The sequence below is a fragment of the Rana temporaria genome, chromosome 6, assembly GCF_905171775.1.
Source record: "Rana temporaria chromosome 6, aRanTem1.1, whole genome shotgun sequence".
In the NCBI taxonomy this organism is placed as follows: Eukaryota; Metazoa; Chordata; class Amphibia; order Anura; family Ranidae; genus Rana; species Rana temporaria.
Window position 1 is genome coordinate 199,335,575 of NC_053494.1, and position 22,804 is coordinate 199,358,378.

Consider the following 22,804-nt stretch of genomic DNA (forward strand, 5'->3'; position numbering starts at 1 on the left):
TGATATATTGCTCAAACATGCCATGGGCATATGTGGAATTACACCCCAAAATACATTCTGCTGCTTCTCCTGAGTACGGGGATACCACATGTGTGAGACTTTTTGGGAGCCTAGCCGCGTACGGGACCCCAAAAACCAATCACCACCTTCAGGCTTTCTAAGGGTGTAAATTTTTGATTTCACTCCTCACTACCTATCACAGTTTCGGAGGCCATGGAATGCCCAGATGGCACAAAACCCCCCCAAATGACCCCATTTTGGAAAGTAGACACCCCAAGCTATTTGCTGAGAGGTATGTTGAGTATTTTGCAGATCTTGCTTTTTGTCACAAAGATTTGAAAATTGAAAAAAGAAAAAAAAAAAAAAATATATATATCTTTCTTCATTTTCAAAAATAAATGAGCGCTGTAAAATACTCACCATGCCTCTCAGCAAATAGCTTGGGGTGTCTACTTTCCAAAATGGGGTCATTTGGGGGGGTTGTGTGCCATCTGGGAATTCCATGGCCTCCGAAACTGTGATAGGCAGCGAGGAGTGAAATCAAAAATTTGCGCCCTTAGAAATCCTGAAGGCGGTGCTTGGTTTTCGGGGCCCCGTACGCGGCTAGGCTCCCGAAAAGTCCCACACATGTGGTATCCCCGTACTCAGGAGAAGCAGCAGAATGTATTTTGGGGTGCAATTCCACATATAACCATGGCATGTGTGAGCAATATATCATTTAGTGACAACTTTGTGCAAAAAAAAAAAAAAAAAAAAAAGTTTGTCATATTCCAGCAACTGGTGGCAAGATATAAAATATTCCATGAACTCAAAATGCCTCTCAGAAAATAGCTTGGGGTGTCTACTTTCCAAAATGGGGTCATTTGGGGGGGTTGTGTGCCATCTTGGCCTTTTATGGCCTTCAATACTGTGATAGGTAGTGATCGGTAGTGAGGAGTGAAATCAAAAATGTATGCCCTTAGAAATCCTGAAGGCCGTGCTTGGTTTTCGGGGTCCCGTACGCGGCTAGGCTCCCAAAAAGTCCCACACATGTGGTATCCCCGTACTCAGGAGAAGCTGCAGAATGTATTTTGGGGTGTAATTCCACATATGCCCATGGCATGTGTGAGCAATATATCATTTAGTGACAACTTTGTGCAAAAAAAAAAAAAAATTGTCATATTCCCGCAACTTGTGGCAAAATATTAAATATTCCATGGACTCAACATGCCTCTCAGCAAATAGCCTGGGGTGTCTACTTTCCAAAATGGGGTCATTTGGGGGGGGTTTGTGCTATTTGGGCATTTTATGGCCTTCAAAACTGTGATAGGTAGTGAGGAGTGAAATAAAAAAATTGCGCCATTAGAAATCCTGAAGGCGATGCTTGGTTTTCGGGGTCCCGTACGCGGCTAGACTCGCAAAAAGTCCCACACATGTGGTATCCCCGTACTCAGGAGAAGCAGCAGAATGTATTTTGGGGTGCAATTCCACATATAACCATGGCATGTATGAGCAATATATCATTTAGTTACAACTTTTTGTAATTTCTTTTTTCTTTTTTTTTTTTTGTCATTATTCAATCACTTGGTACAAAAAAAAAAAATATTCAGTGGGCTCAATATGCCCCTCAGCAGATTCCTTGGGGTGTCTACTTTCCAAAATGGGGTCATTTGGGGGGATTTTGTGCTATTTGGGCATTTTATGGCCTTCAAAACTGTCTTAGGTAGTGAGAAGTGAAATCAAAAATTTGCGCCCTTAGAAATCCTGAAGGCGGTGCTTGATTTTCGGGGCCCCGTACGTGGTTGGGCTCCCAAAAAGTCTCACACATGTGGTATCCCCGTACTCAGGAGAAGCAGGAGAATGTATTTTGGGGTGCAATTCCACATATAACTATGGCATGTGTGAGCAATATATCATTTAGTGACAACTTTTTGTAATTTCTTTTTTTTTTTTTTTTTTTTGTCATTATTCAATCACTTGTTACAAAAAAAAAAAATATTCAATGGACTCAACATGCCTTTCAGCAGGTTCCTTGGGGTGTCTACTTTCCAAAATGGGGTCATTTGGGGGGGTTTTGTACTTCCCTGCTATTTTAGCACCTCAAGAATTGAGATAGGCAGTCATAAAATAAAAGCTGTGTAAATTCCAGAAAATGTACCCTAGTTTGTAGATGCTATAACTTTTGCGCAAACCAATAAATATACGCTTATTGGCATTTTTTTTACTAAAGACATGTGGCTGAATACATTTTGGCCAAAATGTATGACTAAAATTGAGTTTGTTCGATTTTTCTTATAACAAAAAGTAGAAAATATCATTTTTTCTCAAAATTTTCGCTCTTTTTCCGTTTATATCGCAAACATTAAAAATCGCAGAGGCAATCAAATACCATCAAAAGAAAGCTCTATTTGTGGGAAAAAAAGGACGCAAATTTTGTTTGGGTACAACATTGTATGGCCGCGCAATTACCAGTTAAAGCAGCGCAGTGGAAAATTGTAAAAACACCTCTGGTCTTAAGGCTGACAAATGTTCCGGTGGGAAAGTGGGTAATCTAGTATCATACCTCCCAACATTTTGAGATGGAAATGAGGGACACTTACTAGAAAACATATGTAGGCATAGGACACGCCCCCTGCCACACACCCTTAAAGAAGAATTAACCACTTCCTTACTGGGCACTTAAACCCCCCTCCTGCCCAGACCAATTTTCAGCTTTCAGCGCTGACACATTTTCAATGACCATTGCGCGGTCATGCAACGCTGTACCCAAATGAAATTATCATTTTTTTTCACACAAATAGAGCTGTCTTTTGGTGGTGTTTAATCACCTCTGGGGTTTTTATTTTTTGCTAAACAAACAAAAAAACATGGGAAATTTTGAAAAAAAAAGCAATCATGTTTCATAGTTTGTTATAAAATTTTGCACACAGGTAATTTTTTTCCTTCGTTGATATGCACCGGTGGGGCACAGATAAGGCGGCGCCGGTGGGGCACAGATAAGGCGGCGCCGGTGGGGCACAGATAAGGCGGCGCCGGTGGGGCACAGATAAGGCGGCGCCGGTGGGGCACAGATAAGGCGGCGCCGGTGGGGCACAGATAAGGCGGCGCCGGTGGGGCACAGATAAGGCGGCGCCGGTGGGGCACAGATAAGGCGGCGCCGGTGGGGGGCACTGGTAGGCGACACCGGTGGGCGGCACTGGTAGGCGACACCGGTAGGTGACACTGGTAGGCGACACCGGTAGGTGACACTGATTGAGTGGACACCGGTGGGTGACACTGATTGAGTGGACACCGGTAGGTGACACTGATTGAGTGGACACCGGTAGGTGACACTGATTGAGTGGACACCGGTAGGTGACACTGATTGAGTGGACACCGGTAGGTGACACTGATTGAGTGGACACCGGTAGGTGACACTGATTGAGTGGACACCGGTAGGTGACACTGATTGAGTGGACACCGGTAGGTGACACTGATTGAGTGGACACCGATAGGTGACACTGATTGAGTGGACACCGATAGGTGACACTGATTGAGTGGACACTGATGGGCGGCGCCGGCACTGGTAGGCAGCGCTGTTATTCACTGGCAGGGGGCCCTCCTACATCGGGACCGATGTTCCTCTGACAGCCGCCGATTACCGGCTCTGTTTACATCACATGATCAGCTGTCGGGTATCGACCCCTTACTCAGATCTGTGGTCAGCCGAGTCTCATTGACTTGCTGATCGCAAAGCGCGCCCTGCAGGGGGTGCGCAGGCCACTCGAGCACGGGAACACGTGAGCACGTCCAGGGACGCCCTCCCCGCAATTCAGGTCCGCGCTGTAGCCGTCTTTCGGCTCTAGCGTGGATCTGAAGTGGTTAAACAAGAAAAAGGTTAATCACATCTAGAAGTGCTTCTTTCTTCTTTTTTTTTTACCTCTCCTATTCCTTTATATTTTAAAGGTTTAGCACTGGGAAACACATTTTAAAATATAAAAAATACATTTTATATACAACTCTATGAATCATACCAAAATGAGGGACAAATAATGGGGAAAGAGGGACATTGTTGGGAGCTATGTATTGTGTGTGTGTGTGTATATATATATATATATATATGTGTGTGTATATATATATATATATATATATATATATATATATATATATATAATTGTATTTTATGTGTGTATGTATTTCTATCCTCCTACCACCAGAGGGCGCCCCGCAGAGCACACGATACTTTTTCCAGCTCGCCTGTTGTTCCTTCCCTAACCCCCTCCCCTCTACAGTTTGTGGCGCGAAAACCTGGCCCGTCCCTTTTGTCCTATTGGCCGTGAGTGGCGCGAATCGGTTCACGTGACGCCGTAGTTTGGCGCGAAAGTCTCCCAGCGTACCGAGCGGTAAGCAGCGTGTGATCGGTAATCAGGATGGATATCGCTCAGCCCGGAGCCCCGGCCGCTGCCGCCCCTCATGTGAAGGATGAGCTGGCCGACAAGTGTCAGAAGTTGTTCCAGGACTTCCTAGAGGAGTGAGTGTCCCGGGGGGGGGGAGGGGAACCTCCGGATAACCTGTGATCGGGCCTCATGTAGCTGATTGGCCCTATATTCAATGGAATGTGATATCCTGGGAGTTGTAGTTCTGTAGTGGACGATTGCCTGGCATATGTGACACGCTGGGAGTTGTAGTTCTGTAGGGGGCGATGGGACTGGCAGATGTGACATGCTGGGTGTTGTAGTTCTGTAGGGGGCAATGGGACAGGCAGATGTGACGCGCCGGGGGTTGTAGTTCTGTAGGGGGCGACAGGGCCGCCAGATGTGCCGGGGGTTGTAGTTCTGTAGTGGACGATTGCCCGGCATATGTGACACGCTGGGAGTTGTAGTTCTATAGGGGGCGATGGGGCTTGCAGATGTGACATGCTGGGCAGTGGCGTAACCAGAGTTATGGGCGCCCGGGGCAGATTTTTCCCCCCCCCCCCTTTATATAAACATCCACTCTGGCCCTCCAAGAGGATTACCAATAATAACACTTCCAGGAATCCCCCGTGCACGGGCATCCCACTGCCTGATGCACCCCCGGCTACAGGGATCTGCCAGGAATCCTCCGACCCGCTTATGATGGAAGCAGTGAGGACCCGGCCGGCACAAATACATATGATTAGCACTGACACAGGGGAATGTGGGGGCCAGCCGGCATGGTTGCCATGACTACAGTGCGGCCTACACCAGCGGCCTGGCAGTGCGGGGGGAGGGCAGCAGGCCGGGCTCCTCTGTCTCCCCCAGGGGAGGGCTGGCAGCCTTAGGCTCTGGGGGGCAAGTCCAGTCAAGTGGCCCATAGAGCGTGGAAAAGTGATGGATCGAGGAAAACAGTCTAAGATTTTTCATGATCACAAGAGTCCGCACAGTGGCCCCCCTTACATCAGAGTCCGCACAGAGGCCCCCCTTACATCAGAGTCCGCACAGAGGCCCCCCTTACATCAGAGTCCGCACAGAGGCCCCCCTTACATCAGAGTCCGCACAGAGGCCCCCCTTACATCAGAGTCCGCACAGAGGCCCCCCTTACATCAGAGTCCGCACAGAGGCCCCCCTTACATCAGAGTCCGCACAGAGGCCCCCCTTACATCAGAGTCCGCACAGAGGCCCCCCTTACATCAGAGTCCGCACAGAGGCCCCCCTTACATCAGAGTCCGCACAGAGGCCCCCCTTACATCAGAGTCCGCACAGAGGCCCCCCCCTTACATCAGAGTCCGCACAGAGGCCCCCCCTCACCTCAGAGTCCGCACAGAGGCCCCCCCTCACCTCAGAGTCCGCACAGAGGCCCCCCCTTACCTCAGAGTCCGCACAGAGGCCCCCCTTACCTCAGAGTCCGCACAGAGGCCCCCCTTACATCAGAGTCCGCACAGAGGCCCCCCTTACCTCAGAGTCCGCACAGAGGCCCCCCTTACCTCAGAGTCCGCACAGAGGCCCCCCTTACCTCAGAGTCCGCACAGAGGCCCCCCTTACCTCAGAGTCCGCACAGAGGGCCCCCCTCACCTCAGAGTCCGCACAGAGGCCCCCCCTCACCTCAGAGTCCGCACAGAGGCCCCCCCTTACCTCAGAGTCCGCACAGAGGCCCCCCTTACCTCAGAGTCCGCACAGAGGCCCCCCCTTACCTCAGAGTCCGCACAGAGGCCCCCCTTACCTCAGAGTCCGCACAGAGGCCCCCCTTACCTCAGAGTCCGCACAGAGGCCCCCCTTACCTCAGAGTCCGCACAGAGGCCCCCCTTACCTCAGAGTCCGCACAGAGGCCCCCCTTACCTCAGAGTCCGCACAGAGGCCCCCCTTACCTCAGAGTCCGCACAGAGGCCCCCCTCACCTCAGAGTCCGCACAGAGGCCCCCCCTCACCTCAGAGTCCGCACAGAGGCCCCCCTTACCTCAGAGTCCGCACAGAGGCCCCCCTTACCTCAGAGTCCGCACAGAGGCCCCCCTTACCTCAGAGTCCGCACAGAGGCCCCCCCTCACCTCAGAGTCCGCACAGAGGCCCCCCCTCACCTCAGAGTCCGCACAGAGGCCCCCCCTCACCTCAGAGTCCGCACAGAGGCCCCCCCTCACCTCAGAGTCCGCACAGAGGCCCCCCCTTACCTCAGAGTCCGCACAGAGGCCCCCCTTACCTCAGAGTCCGCACAGAGGCCCCCCTTACCTCAGAGTCCGCACAGAGGCCCCCCTTACCTCAGAGTCCGCACAGAGGCCCCCCTTACCTCAGAGTTCGCACAGAGGCCCCCCCTTACATCAGAGGCCCCCCCTTACACCAGAGTCCGCACAGAGGCCCCCCTTACATCAGAGTCCGCAAAGAGGCCCCCTTACATCAGAGGCCCCCCCTTACATCAGAGTCCGCACAGAGGCCCCCCCTTACATCAGAGTCCGCACAGAGGCCCCCCTTACATCAGAGTCCGCACAGAGGCCCCCCCTTACATCAGAGGCCCCCCCTTACATCAGAGTCCGCACAGAGGCCCCCCCTTACATCAGAGGCCCCCCCCTTACACCAGAGTCCGCACAGAGGCCCCCCTTACATCAGAGTCCGCAAAGAGGCCCCCCTTACATCAGAGGCCCCCCCTTACATCAGAGTCCGCACAGAGGCCCCCCCTTACATCAGAGTCCGCACAGAGGCCCCCCCTTACATCAGAGTCCGCACAGAGGCCCCCCTTACATCAGAGGCCCCCCCTTACATCAGAGTCCGCACAGAGGCCCCCCCTTACATCAGAGGCCCCCCCTTACATCAGAGGCCCCCCCCTTACATCAGAGTCCGCACAGAGGCCCCCCTTACCTCAGAGTCCGCACAGAGGCCCCCCTTACCTCAGAGTCCGCACAGAGGCCCCCCTTACATCAGAGGCCCCCCCCTTACACCAGAGTCCGCACAGAGGCCCCCCTTACATCAGAGTCCGCAAAGAGGCCCCCCTTACATCAGAGGCCCCCCCTTACATCAGAGTCCGCACAGAGGCCCCCCCTTACATCAGAGTCCGCACAGAGGCCCCCCCTTACATCAGAGTCCGCACAGAGGCCCCCCCTTACATCAGAGGCCCCCCCTTACATCAGAGTCCGCACAGAGGCCCCCCCTTACATCAGAGGCCCCCCCCTTACACCAGAGTCCGCACAGAGGCCCCCCTTACATCAGAGTCCGCAAAGAGGCCCCCCTTACATCAGAGGCCCCCCCTTACATCAGAGTCCGCACAGAGGCCCCCCCTTACATCAGAGTCCGCACAGAGGCCCCCCCTTACATCAGAGTCCGCACAGAGGCCCCCCCTTACATCAGAGTCCGCACAGAGGCCCCCCCTTACATCAGAGGCCCCCCCTTGCACAGAGGCCCCCCCTTACATCAGAGTCCGCACAGAGGCCCCCCCTTACATCAGAGTCCGCACAGAGGCCCCCCCTTACATCAGAGTCCGCACAGAGGCCCCCCCTTACATCAGAGTCCGCACAGAGGCCCCCCCTTACATCAGAGTCCGCACAGAGGCCCCCCCTTACATCAGAGGCCCCCCCTTACATCAGAGTCCGCACAGAGGCCCCCCCCTTACATCAGAGTCCGCACAGAGGCCCCCCCTTACATCAGAGTCCGCACAGAGGCCCCCCCTTACATCAGAGTCCGCACAGAGGCCCCCCCTTACATCAGAGTCCGCACAGAGGCCCCCCCTTACATCAGAGTCCGCACAGAGGCCCCCCCTTACATCAGAGTCCGCACAGAGGCCCCCCCTTACATCAGAGTCCGCACAGAGGCCCCCCCTTACATCAGAGTCCGCACAGAGGCCCCCCCTTACCTCAGAGTCCGCACAGAGGCCCCCCCTTACCTCAGAGTCCGCACAGAGGCCCCCCCTTACCTCAGAGTCCGCACAGAGGCCCCCCCTTACCTCAGAGTCCGCACAGAGGCCCCCCCTTACCTCAGAGTCCGCACAGAGGCCCCCCCTTACCTCAGAGTCCGCACAGAGGCCCCCCCTTACCTCAGAGTCCGCACAGAGGCCCCCCCCTTACCTCAGAGTCCGCACAGAGGCCCCCCCTTACCTCAGAGTCCGCACAGAGGCCCCCCCCCTTACCTCAGAGTCCGCACAGAGGCCCCCCCTTACCTCAGAGTCCGCACAGAGGCCCCCCCCTTACCTCAGAGTCCGCACAGAGGCCCCCCCCTTACCTCAGAGTCCGCACAGAGGCCCCCCCCTTACCTCAGAGTCCGCACAGAGGCCCCCCCCTTACCTCAGAGTCCGCACAGAGGCCCCCCCCTTACCTCAGAGTCCGCACAGAGGCCCCCCCTTACCTCAGAGGCCCCCCCTTACCTCAGAGTCCGCACAGAGGCCCCCCCTTACCTCAGAGGCCCCCCCTTACCTCAGAGTCCGCACAGAGGCCCCCCTTACCTCAGAGTCTCCACAGAGGCCCCCCTTACATTGTGCTTTTTTGGGTTCAAACTTCCTGTCCAGTGCTCACACATGCCCAGGGAGTGTGGGCAGGGCAGACTCAAGAGGAGGAGCAGATAAGCTCTATCTCTCCTCGTGTCTGTGCAGAGAGAGAAGGGGATGTCAGCGCTGGTGTGCGCTGAGGCTGAGCTATGTGTGAGACGAGACATAGCTCAGCTCTGCAGCCATCTACCTCGGAGATAGACACAGGCACGGCTGCACAGTGGGAGGTGAGCAGCGGCCGCGACCTGTGTTAACAAAGCTCCAGCAGGCATATTCCTGCTCTGCAAAAACAGCATTTGGTAGTGCCGGCCGGTGGCTGTGCATAGTGTCACCAGCCCGGGGGGAGATTTCCACCCTGCCCCCCCTGCCAGCCCTCCCCTGGTCTCCCCCCAAGTTTGGTTCCAGCCATCAGCTGCCGGGCCGCCATCTTTATTCTTGCTGCCTACAAGCTGAGTAGGAGGGGGAGACACCGAGAGCTGTCATATAGGATGGACCAAGGGGCTGCCCCCGACAGCCCGGGCCGAGGGGACACTTCACAGCTACAGTAATCAAGAAAAAAATGTGCAGGCAGTGGAGCCATGGCACGGATTTCTCTGCAATGCATAGAATGGTTTTTGCATCCCCCCCACTCATGCTATGCAGGAGCCAATAAAGAAGGCACCGAGTTACTCTGAGCTTGCCTTCACAAATCTTATGGCAAATAAGTAATTTATGTCTGGTTGTAAACTGTACTAGGCTGCAATTGCCCTGCTTTATAAAAGTAAATCTTGTTTTTTTTTTGTTTTTTTTTATTACAAAGCTAAAGGCATTAACCACTTGCCGCCCGCCAATGACAAATTGACGGCGGCAAAGTGGTTGTAGAATCCTGACTGGACGTCATATGACGTCCTCAGGATTCTGAGCCGCTGCGCACCCACGGGGGCGCGCATCGCGGCGATCGTTGTTGCGGGGTGTCAGTCTGACACCCCGCAACACCGATCTCGGTAAAGAGTCTCTCACGGAGACTCTTTACCACGTGATCAGCCGTGTCCAATCACGGCTGATCACGATGTAAACAGGAAGAACCGTTGATGGCTCTTCCTCACTTGCGTCTGACAGACGCGAGTAGAGGAGAGCCGATCGGCGGCTCTCCTGACAGGGGGGTTCGCGCTGATTGTTTATCAGCGCAGCCCCCCCTCGGATCGCCACATGGACCACCAGGGATGCCCACCAGGGAAGGGCAAAACAAAAAAAAATGGGGCAAAAAAAAGTCTGGGGGAAAAAAACATACAAATGGGCACTGACTGGCAACAAGTAAATCAGTGCCGCCCCATGAGTGCCCATCAGTGCCGCCCCATGAGTGCCCATCAGTGCCGCCCATGAGTGCCCATCAGTGCCGCCCATGTGTGCCCATCAGTGCCGCCCATGTGTGCCCATCAGTGCCGCATACCAGCGCTGCCAATCAGTGCCACCTCATCTGTGCCCGTCAGTACTACCTCGTCGATGTCCATCAGTGCCATCTCATCTGTGCCTATCAGTGCCACCATATCAGTGCCCGTAATTGAAAGAGAAAACTTACTTATTTACAAAAAAATTACAGAAAAAAATAAAAACGTAATTTTTTTAAAAAAAATTCGGTCTTTTTTTAGTTGTTGCGCAAAAAAAAAAATCGCAGAGGTGATCAAATACCACCAAAAGAAAGCTCTATTTGTGGGGAAAAAAGGACGCCAATTTTGTTTGGGTACAGTGTAGCATGACCGCGCAATTGCCATTCAAAGTGCTGAAAGCTGAAAATTGGCTTGGGCGGGAAGGTACGTAAGTGCCTGGTATGGAAGTGGTTAATTACCAGTACAGTAAATGCATGCATTAGATCATAGATGACTGAACTTCATGCATTTACTGTACTGGTAATTAATGCCTTTAGCTTTGTAATAATAAAAAAAAACAAAAACAAGATTTGCTTTTATACTGGCTGGTGATAAAGCAGGGCAATTGCAGCCTAGTACAGTCACTGAACTTCGGCAAAAGTGTCGGAACAAAGTGACAGTGCGGAAAGGCTTTCAGGATTTGAGGTGCCGGTGGAGAACACACGCATACATACAAACACACACACTCACATATAATCGCCCGCTCGGTGGTGGTGAACAAGAGCCATTCATTCCTTTTCAAGTTGCTGTTACTTCTGTCCTGTCTGTGACAGCTAACACTGTGAGAGAAGGCATCCTTGCATCCCTGTGGATGTCCCTTCTGCCTGCTCGTCTCGCTGCATCAGCCCATCTCCCACAGCACTGACTTCTTTCAGCATCAGCACCCAAACAGTAAACTTTACCGTCCTTGGTGGACATGGCTGGGGTGGCCGCTCGGCGCTCCCTGCTGTCGGCGAGCGGGCGGCCTCCTCCTGGCGGCTCCGGACTCAGTCCGGAGCCGCCAGGAGGAGGCCGCCCGCTCGCCGAGTCACCGACAGCAGGGAGCGCCGAGCGGCCACCCAAGCCATGTCCACCAAGGACGGTAAAGTTTACCGTTACAGTCTGTGAGGGAGGGAAGAGGAGAGAGGGAGGACACGAGCGCGCAGGGCTTCAGAGTCACTGACGGTAGCGGCTGCTAGCAACATGGCGGCGCCTGGGCTGACACAGCGCGGGAATCCGCCCAGCATCCCGGTATAATAACCGGGGGGCGACGTCGCCCCCCCCTCAGCTTGGCGCCCGGGGCAGACGCACCGGCTCCCCCCCCGGTTGTTACGCCAGTGATGCTGGGGGTTGTAGTTCTGTAGGGGGCTATGGGGCTGGCAGATGTGACATGCTGGGGGTTGTAGTTCTATAGGGGGCGACAGGACCGCCAGATGTGACATGCTGGGGGTTGTAGTTCTATAGGGGCCGATGGGGCTAGCAGATGTGACACGCTGGGAGTTGTAGTTCTGTAGTGGGCGATGGGGCCGGGAGTTGTAGTTCTAAAGGGGCAGATGTGACATGCTGGGGGTTGTAGTTCTATAGGGGCCGATGGGGCCAACAGATGTGACATGCTGGGGGTTGTAGTTCTATAGGGGCCGATGGGACTGGCACATGTGACATGCTGGGGGTTGTAGTCCTGTAGGGGGCGACAGGGCCGCCAGATATGCTGGGGGTTGTATTTCTTCAGGGGGTGTTGGGGACGGCAGACATGACATCCTGGGAGTTGTAGTTCTGTAGGGGGCAATGGGGCTAGCAGATGTGACACGCTGGGAGTTGTAGTTCTGTAGTGGGCGATGGGGCCGGGAGTTGTAGTTCTGTAGGGGGCGATGGGGCCAACAGATGTGACATGCTGGGGGTTGTAGTTCTATAGGTGGCGACAGGGCCGCCAGATGTGGCATGCTGGGGGTTGTAGTTCTATAGGGGGTGACAGGGCCGACAGATGTGACATGCTGGGGGTTGTAGTTCTATAGGGGGCGACAGGGCCGCCAGATGTGACATGCTGGGGGTTGTAGTCCTGTAGGGGGCGACAGGGCCGCCAGATGTGCTGGGGGTTGTATTTCTTCAGGGGGTGTTGGGGACGGCAGACATGACATCCTGGGGGTTGTAGTTCTGTAGGGGGCGATGGGGCCGGCAGATGTGCTGGGGGTTGTAGCTCTATAGTGGGTGATGGGGCCAGCTGACTTGACCTGCTGTGGGCTGTATTTGGGATAGATGGGACAGTGTCATTTTGAATTATTGGGGGGGGGTTCTTTAGTAGCTATAAGAGACCTTCATATACTGGGAGTTGTAGTTCCATAGCAGCCCTGGAGTCAGGGCTGATCCGCCCTATAGGCTCACTATGCAAGCCGCTTAGGGCCCCGCAAAGCTGCGGAGGGCCCCCCAAATTACTAGAGGCCCCGCCTGGTGAGAGGTAATTTTCGGCCCCTCACCTCGCTTCTCAACTCACTGGCTGCATGGGAGAAGAGGTAAGAAGTCAGCACCCCCCGCTTCTCACTTTAATGTAAGATGTCATTTCCGACAGCAGAACACCCCCTCCCCCCCGCTTCTCAACTTTAATCTTTATTGTGACATGTCCCTGTCGGCAGCGCCTAACCCCCGCCCGGCTCCTCTACTTTAATGTAACATGTAATTTTGCTTGGGGCCCCAGGGAGGTCAGGATCGACACTGCCTGGAGTTGTCATTTCTATGCAGGTGGTGCACATGGGGAGTTTCTCATTGGTGACACTGATGGTTTTTGGTGTGATTTTCAGGTTTCAGAACACGGATGGAGAGTTGAAGTATAAGAACGAAGCAGAAGAGCTGATCCGCCCGGAGAGGAACACTCTTCTGGTCAGCTTCCAGGATCTGGAGCAGTTCAATCAGCAGCTGGCCACCACCGTCCAGGAGGAGTTCTATAGGTGAGGCTCTCGCCCTGTCCATGGTGTTCTCCTGTAATCATTGCAAGCGTCCTCCACCGTCTGACATCTTGTCTCTTCTTATCAGGGTCTACCCGTACCTCTGCCGAGCCGTGCGATCTTTTGCCAAAGACCATGGGAATATTCCTCAGATCAAAGAATTCTACGTGGCTTTCCAAGACCTTCCCACCCGACACAAGTAAGTTCTTCTCCATGGGGATTTGTCTGATTTCTGCACTCAGATTCTCCTCGTTGTACAGATTACCGCTCGGGTCAGCTTATCCGTCGCTTTGGGGAACGGTATTAGACGGCTCCATGCATTATTTTTATTTCGGCACTGTGATGTTCATCCCCGCAGTGTAATGGATGCGTGTTACTTCCAGGAATAGAGGAGCAGAAGACTTGTTCTACTCCCATTTGATGGTGCTAGTACACTGTGGTAATTGGCTAGAAAATCACACAAAAAAGGACGGTGCACTTAAAGCGGAGTTCCACCAAAAAAAAAGTCAGCAGCTACAAATACTGCAGCTGCTGGATTTTTTTTTATATAAGGACACTTGCATGTCCAGGGTGCTAGCGATGACGGCACCCGAAGCCAATCCGGCTTTTGGGTGGAGGCGTTGCCATCTTTGGTAAGGGAATTGGGAAGTGAAGCCTTGCTGCTTCACTTCCTGGTTCCCTACTGTGCGACTCGCGCTGCGCAATCCCACTGGTCTCTGCTGTCTTCTGGGACCTGTGTTTTCCAGAAGATAGCGGGGGTGCCGGAGTAGGCCATGACCAGTGGGATACTGTCAGCTGTAAAAAGAGAGGGGGTGGAGAAACCCAGAGGAAGGAGGCCACGCCATCTGAAACACCTTGTCCTGGCAACGAGGAGCGTTCCTTGTCAGAAATCGCACGACCTTGGAGGCGGGTTCAATCTTTCTGTGACCGGAAGATCTCCTCCATTACGGACCAGCGACTTGTGTGAAGCTTGTCGGTGGCTGCATGCTAGGACTTCTACTCCTCCCTATATGATGGCAAACCTTTCCACCCCAGATGTTTTGGAACTACATTTCCCATGGTGCTCATGCATTCTGCAGTGTAGCTGAGCATCATGGGAAATGTAGTTCCAAAACATCTGGCGACAAAAATTGGGGTAGTGGCACTGAAGATCAGTGATATATTGAAGTTTAAACGTACGTTTTATACAAATCCTTAAAGGGGTAAAAAATATATAAAAACCTGGGAGTGAGAGGGAACAATGAGGAGACAGGAGGGGGACACTGTCCTATGTAAAGCTGATGATCCCAGGCTGTATTCCGGGGCAAGCCTTCCAAAGCGGGGGAGATGAGAGCAAAACTCCAACATGTATAAAGAAAAAGAGAAAAGAAGGCGCCTCCAGGTTAACGACAAAAAGCTTTAATGAGTAATAGGTGACAGCATCCACTTACATGTAAAATAGTGGAGATCCGGCATGTAGATCCTATGAATGGTCCCTGATGTGTGGCGTCCTTCCGCACTAGATGTTAGCTGATATTGCTCTTGTGCCCCTCTGTCAGACCGTCCGTGTAGCAGCACAACCAGCTGGTACGGGGACGCTGTTGGAAGCGAGGCGTGGAGCGCAGCGTGAGTCGCGGTGACGTCACTGGAATTCGACGTTTTGGAGCAAGCGCTTGCATGTGGCTGGGCGCGCTCCTCTTTCAAGCCTTTGTGCCCCTCTATGTCGGACGGTCCGACATAGAGGGGCACGAGCAATATCAGCCAACATCTAGTGCGGAAGGACGCCACATCAGGGACCATTCATAGGATCTACATGCCGAATCTCCACTATTTTACATGTAAGTGGATGCTGTCACCTATTACTCATTAAAGCTTTTTGTCGTTAACCTGGAGGCGCCTTCTTTTCTCTTTTTCAAAACATCTGGGGTGCCGAGGTTCGCCATCACTGCATGGCCCCTGGTTGATTCTGTTTTGAATTCTAGCCACGGACATTCATCCGCAGCTTGACATTAAAGCCCAGTATCGCTCATCCACATGAGCGCATTGTGTTTTTCTTCTTGTTAATAAACAGCGTTGCACTAGGAGCTGGTGCGCTCTGTTTCTTTTTATGTTTTCACAGTTCTGTCTTTGCATAGAACTGAATCTGAGATTGGTGTTTTCTTGTCTCCTTAGGATCAGAGAACTGACCACTCCTCGTATCGGCTCTCTGATGAGAATCAGTGGTCAGGTTGTCCGGACTCACCCTGTGCATCCAGAGCTGGTCAGCGGTACCTTCCTCTGTCTGGACTGTCAGACTCTAATCAAAGATGTGGAGCAGCAGTTCAAATACACCCAGCCCAGTATCTGCCGGAACCCTGTGTGCGCCAACAGGAGGCGCTTCATGCTGGACACCAATAAATCCCGATTTGTCGATTTCCAAAAGGTAATAAACAAGAAACCACTTCAACCCAAATAGTTGTCTGTATGAAGGCTTCAACATGGAAATCTCCGCTTATTGTGTTTTGTGTGGCTTCTTACCTCCTTTCAAAATATGTAATGATTTTTCAACGTTGCCGTTCTCGCTGCACATTCCACCTGCGTTTAGGTAAAAATAGAAACCTCTAAATCCCAAAATTTGTTGGACGCTGTAAATGCGCCCAAAGCTTTAAAGGGTAACTCCACCTTTGTGGGGGGGGCTGCAAGTTATAGCATATAATTGCAACTAGTTATTTAAAAATGACCTTTCCTTAATAATCTGCAGCTCTATAATTTTCTGTAAAATCCAATATGGCAACCTGAAGGCATTCTCTCTACACAGATGGAATACAGAACACCCCTCTCCCCAGATATGTAATTTTCTGCTTGTGTGACTGGCTTACTGATTTTCCCAGAAGTCTGCACTTGGATATCAGGCATCCCCTGCAACACAAATGTCATTTTTAGTCGGATACTCCCAAAGGGATGCAGACCCAGCCACTTTCCTCATTAGAGCCCTGCAAGTGCAGCAGCTGATTGATAATTATAAAGTCACTCCCATAAGATTCACTTTGCACATGGACACAGAGAAACACCAATTTCTTCAGGAAAAACAAAATGTATGAATCTACAACAAAGTTTTGTTACAACCACCTGCAATGTACGCAGATCACCCAGAGGGCAATATAACAAAAGCGGAGTTGCTCTTTAAGGTCTGTTTCCATCTTTTGCAGGCAAATTGGGGATAACTAATTTTATATTTGTCCCCATTTACATAGCAAAAATTGAAAAAGCTTTACAACTGCTTTTAAAGTTGTTCTAAAGCCCAAATATTTTTTACCTTAAACCCCCTTTCACACTGCCGTGACTTGACCACGATTTTGCCGTGATTTCAGGGGATGCCTGTGTGTAAGTTAATGTCTATGGACCTCAACTTGCATTAAAGTCAGACTAAAGTAGTGCAGGGGCTACTTTCAAGTTGGTGCGACTTCAAGTCGCACAGATATGAATGGTACTCATTGGAAATCATGAAGTACGACTTGCCATGCGACTTTGCAGTCCTAAGTTGCAAGTCGCAAGTGTGAACGGGGCCTAATGTATTCTCTGAATTACTGTAAAGAAAAACACCTGCTTGCAGTCATGTATTATAACTTTACCTTACAGGGAGAATTTTTTTTATATATATGTATAGTCTCAAAGTTTACTACTGCTGCTACATGGTTTAGGAGATATTCCCTGTCCCCTGCATGTGCCGATGTCATCCGCACATGTGCATTGGAGCAAACTGAAGCAATGGCATGTATGTGCCGTTGCTTCAGTGAATGTGCCGTTACCAGTGACGTCAACACGGCTCCGGCCAGTCACAGAGTTAGAGCTGCAACCCCTGGGAGAGATGTCGGCAGGAGGGGGGGGCCGAGGACTGCTGCGGGGGCTTTGATGTAAGGCAAGTAATTGATAATAAGCTAGTATGTTATGCACACTAGCTCATTATGCCTTTGTCTTGCAGGGTGGTGTGTGTGTGTGTGTGTGTGTGTTTTTTTTTTTGCTAGGGTTTACAACCACTTTAAGCCCACCTGTCACGTGTCAGAATGTGGGTCTTGCTTTCAGTTGTAATTTGTTGGCTGTCAAGACGTACTTCCTGAGCCCGATATCGAAGAGGCTGTTCAGGACTAAATTTGAAGGTTAACGGACTCCAAATTGTACCTGCAAATAAGCAGAGTTGCATCAAAGCGGAATTTAAACTCTACATCAGTGTGGGTTTTTTTTTTTTCTCTTCTATAACGGAAGACCTTAGTGGTTTGTTCTCTCATCGATGCTTCTGTGCCAGTCAGCGGTTATGTGCACTGAACATCGTATGCGCCGCTCAGAGTACATTTACAGCACTGCACTGTGGCATGGTGAAAATTACTCCCGCGTGGGAGTGATGTCATCATGGCCCGCCCATTGAAGCGCTGTACAGAGCGAACCTGGAAGGAAGACTGGGAGAAGGAAGCTCCTGGGACTAGCAAGAGCACTAATACCACAGTGCTCGAGGACTTTGACAAGTAAGTCTGCCATAATGTGCTAATATGGTGTACATGTTAAAGTGGTAGTAAACTACAGTTACATGTATAAAAAAAAGGCAATGTCGTGCATCATCTACTAGCACATTATGAGAGACTTGCCATGAAATGAGGCCCTCCAGTGTTGTGCTAGCACTACTGAGAGGACTTCAATCTGGGTTCACCGCCTCCGGCTACATGAATATGCAAATGTACGTAGGAGCCACCATTTATGACATGGGCTCTGAAGGTCTGGCAGGGTATGCTGGACCTTCGGAGTGCATGCACTGGTGACTGCATGCACTCTGAATATCTCCTACACAGTGCATGTTTAGGAGAGATTCACAGTACTTACAGGTGAGCCTTATTATGTTCATACCTGTAGGTAAAAGATGGAAAAGTGTGTTTACTACCACTTTAGTAAGCGTACATGTGGTGCGCACTAGCACCTGGGGCCCATTAAAAGTTACCCTGGCTTAATTCTGCTTTAACATTTTGGGCCAGGTCACACTCGGCATAAAGAAGGGGTTGAACACGTATTGCAATTTTTTATATTAGGTTTAGGAAATGAAATAGTCTGCCTCTAGAAATCCTTGTTTTCCTGATACTTGTGTTGCAGTATGACGGTAATTGTGCGCTTATCAACTGCAGCAGGGACGTCCATTTCTGGTCTAACACGTGGTTTTGTTCTGCTCCTTAGGTTCGCATCCAGGAGACACAGGCAGAGCTCCCGCGGGGCAGTATTCCTCGTAGTGTGGAAATTATCCTCCGTGCTGAGGCCGTGGAGTCTTGTCAGGCCGGTGACAGATGTGATTTCACTGGATCTCTCATCGTTGTACCCGATATCGCTCAGTTGGCTACTCCAGGTAACCGTGCAAGGTCTTCACGTGCTGAAATTCACTGAAGGAGGGAGGATCATGCATGTTTGGTTAAGATGTGTCATGTGTCAGAATTCAGCCATGATCACTGTGACACTATTAGCTGACCATGTTTCTGAATGTGCCAAAACAAAGTACTAAATAAGTAGGCGATATATATATATATATATATATATATATATATATATATATATATATATTCGCTGTATAACACGCACTTTTTTCCCCTTTTAAAATCGGGGGGAAATCTTGGGTGTGTGTTATACGCCGATCATCGCTATCTCTCAGGGGAAGAGGAGTGAGCGCCGCCGAAATAGATAGAGCCGAGTGTACTGTGTGCTCGGCTCCACTCGCAGTCCCGCCTCCTAGCCTTTGTGTCCGTCCATTGGACCGGTGTTGTGTCCATCATAGGAGCTGGGCCACAGGGGCGGGACTGCGAGAGAAGCTGAATACACAGGACATCCGGCTCTGTATCTCAGCTGCGCTAAAATTAAAAACCCTTCATGCTGCAGTTTTGGGCAAGGCTGCAGAGATGGGCATTTAAAATTAAATTATTTTTTTTCCTTAAATTTCCCTCCTAAACTTGGGGTGCGTGTTATACGCCGATAAATACGGTTGTGGCATATTAACATGATGGGCGTAACAAAGGTGCGTGTATATATTGGTCTAATCTCAGAGCCAGGATTCTTACCATTGACCAATATTTAGGTATAAAATGGCCACAATATAAAAATTGGCACTGATGCAGTGCATTTCTCTAAACTGTTAGTCTGTTTCTGTAACTACTTTTTAATATTTGGTTTTAAACCAAAAGAATTTTGCAAGTGCAGATTTTGTTGCGCTGGTGTGTTCTGGCCGTCCATCAGCATAATCTAATTTAATGCAAGAAAAAAAAGATGCAAACAGTAAGACCTGCACGGGTAGATGTAGCCTTCCTTACCTTTTGAAAAATACAATAGCCCTGACTGTCTTTGCTGCGTGTATATATATATATGTATGTATATATATATATATATATATATATATATATATATATATATATATATATATATATATATATATATATATATATATACACATTTTACAGGGAGTGCAGAATTATTAGGCAAGTTGTATTTTTGAGGATTCATTTTATTATTGAACAACCATGTTCTCAATGAACCCAAAAAACTCATTAATATCAAAGCTGAATATTTTTGGAAGTAGTTTTTAGTTTGTTTTTAGTTTTAGCTATTTTAGGGGGATATCTGTGTGTGCAGGTGACTATTACTGTGCATAATTATTAGGCAACTTAACAAAAAAAAAAATATATACCCATTTCAATTATTTATTTTTACCAGTGAAACCAATATAACATCTCAACATTCACAAATATACATGTCTGACATTCAAAAACAAAAACAAATCAGTGACCAATATAGCCACCTTTCTTTGCACGGACACTCAAAAGCCTGCCATCCATGGATTCTGTCAGTGTTTTGATCTGTTCACCATCAACATTTCGTGCAGCAGCAACCACAGCCTCCCAGACACTGTTCAGAGAGGTGTACTGTTTTCCCTCCTTGTAAATCTCACATTTGATGATGGACCACAGGTTCTCAATGGGGTTCAGATCAGGTGAACATGGAGGCCATGTCATTAGTTTTTCTTCTTTTATACCCTTTCTTGCCAGCCACGCTGTGGAGTACTTGGACGCGTGTGATGGAGCATTGTCCTGCATGAAAATCATGGTTTTCTTGAAGGATGCAGACTTCTTCCTGTACCACTGCTTGAAGAAGGTGTCTTCCAGAAACTGGCAGTAGGACTGGGAGTTGAGCTTGACTCCATCCTCAACCCGAAAAGGCCCCACAAGCTCATCTTTTTTTGTTTACAAACGGTTTATTGGAATATAAGTCTCAATACAGTTAAAGTTCACATTGGCAAGGAGTACAAAAATACATACATATGTAGTGAACATCAGTGAAGGATATGCATAGCATTTATTCGAGAGGCAGAGGAATAGGTTATGGTTTGTATAAAAGGCTGCACGGCAGCATAGTACAGTGATGTAAGTACTATATGAATCAGTTTAATGGCAAGGAGAGGAGGGAAATATAAAAAAAAAAAAAAAAGGGGGGGGGGATAGCAGACTCATAAAATGATTCATTGGATCAACAGAGATAGGTCCCACGGCCTCCACTTCTGATCGTATATGCTCATAGTATCATATAAGGTGTGATGTATGCGTTCTGCTAGTTTGATGGACAACATACGATCCATAATTTGGGCCCATGGCACCGTGGCTGAACGCCAGTTGAGAGCTATTGCCCAGTGTATTGATGTGAGCAAGGTATGTATTAGCCTGGTATGGGCTATAGGGATGTCGGGAATAGGATAAAAAAGGAGACACATTTTTGGTGTGAGTTCTATTCTTCTACCTGTTATCTGTTCTATTTTGATACTGACCTGTTGCCATGTATTTTTGAGGTGTGTACATTCCCAGAAGGTGTGGATAAGGGAACCTTGTACTGGGCAACCTCTAAAACAAAGGGGAGAAGTTGCAGGATAGAATGAATTAATTCTGTCAGGGGTAAGGTACCATCTATATTGGAGTTTAATGGCAGATTCCCTAATAGAGGCTGTCTTGGTGCATTTCCGTAGGTTGTTAGTCATGCTGTCCCATTGTTCAGTGGAGAAGGATTCATCTAGATCTGATTCCCATTGCTGCATTTGGTGTGTTTTGTCTGGTAAATTGTGTTCGTTTAGGGTTCTATAGATTCTAGATATCAAGCCCCTATCTCGGGGTGAAGTAAGACAAATTTGTTCAAAAATCGTGAAGGGGTTTTGGAGGGAGAGAGAGAAGTTTTTTTGATAGAATAGTTTGATATTATTATAGTCTGAGAATTCCATATCTTTAAGTTTATATTCTGTTTGCAAATCTAAGAATGTGCGAAAAGTATTATTTTTAGTGAAAGCTTTTAGGTTAGATAGATTGAGGAGTTTCCAAATAGAATATTGGTTGGAGTGTAGGTCGGGGGGGGTAAATAAAGGGTCCCCTATGAAGGAAGCTAGGGGAGGGATCTCTGAGGAGATGTTAAACTTATGTTTATGTCTGTGCCATAATAGTAGGTCCTGGTGTACTACTTTATTAAGTTGACCCATTCTTTGAGTTTTAATAGATTTAGACCATAGGAGGCCTTGGAGGTGGAACGGTAGGACAGATTGTTCCTCAAATTCTAGCCAGGGGATATGATTGGAAGGTGCATACCATTGTGCCAGTTGTGTATATCTGGCAGAAAGGTAGTATAGCCATAAGTTTGGCATACTCAACCCTCCCCTCGATTGAGGTCTATACATCAGTGCATATCCAAATCTAGATTTTTTATTTTGCCATATAAATTTGTTTATATCTCTTTGTATAGAATCTAGGGCACTCTTAGGGACCAGGATAGGAAGTGCTCTAAAGAAGAAAAGTAGTTTTGGAAGTATAACCATCTTGGTGGCAATTATCCTACCCATAAAGGACGTATGGAATGCTGCCCATGATTTGAGTAGATCTCTGATGTTTTGAAGTAATCTAGGGTAGTTTTTTTGGTATAGGGACTTGTAGGATGGGGTGATAAGGATGCCTAAATATCGGAAGGAATCTGAAGTCCATTGAAAGGAAAATTTCTCCTTTAGTCTGGCAGTCAGATCAGGGGGGCAGTTAACTGGTAGGGCGGAACATTTAGATAAATTTATGCCTAACCCTGAGAGGTCATGAAACGTATCTAAAGTCTTGATTAGGTTCGGTAGTGAAAGTAAAGGGTCAGAGAGAAACAGGAGGACGTCGTCTGCGTAGAGACTTAGTTTAAAATCTTTCAAACCTTTTGTGTAACCTTTGATGTTGGTATTACTGCGGATGGCGCAAGCAAGGGGCTCAATAGCAAGAGCGAACAAAAGAGGGGATAAGGGGCAGCCCTGTCTTGTGCCCCTGCTTAATGGGAAAAATTCAGAGTTATGGCCGGGGAGCTTAATACGAGTATGTGGATCGTGGTATAATGCTTTAAATCCGTGTAGAAATTCATCTCCTATACCATATCTAGGGAGTAGCGAGTCTAAGTAAGACCAACTGACGCTATCAAAAGCTTTATGAATATCTAAACTAAGTAGTAGTGTTGATCTTGCATGGAGGTTGGAGTCTTGGATGATGTTAGTAGCTAATCTTATATTATCCGTGATCTGCCTGTCAGGAATAAAACCTGTTTGGTCTGGGTGGATAAGGGGTGAGATGAC

At 49.5% G+C, this 22,804-nt stretch overlaps 1 protein-coding gene across 1 annotated transcript in view; it reads left to right on the forward strand.

The window, feature by feature from the left end:
- Window positions 1-4,281: 4,281 nt before the first annotated feature.
- The window catches only part of MCM6 (minichromosome maintenance complex component 6), a 43,111-nt gene continuing 24,588 nt past the window's right edge, over window positions 4,282-22,804 (forward strand). The window contains exons 1-5 of the mRNA XM_040358057.1: window positions 4,282-4,489; window positions 13,054-13,200; window positions 13,286-13,396; window positions 15,349-15,598; window positions 18,373-18,538. Of these exons, the coding sequence (XP_040213991.1) occupies window positions 4,389-4,489; window positions 13,054-13,200; window positions 13,286-13,396; window positions 15,349-15,598; window positions 18,373-18,538 (775 nt within the window). The 5' untranslated portion in view covers window positions 4,282-4,388. The remainder of the gene's footprint in view (window positions 4,490-13,053; window positions 13,201-13,285; window positions 13,397-15,348; window positions 15,599-18,372; window positions 18,539-22,804) is intronic.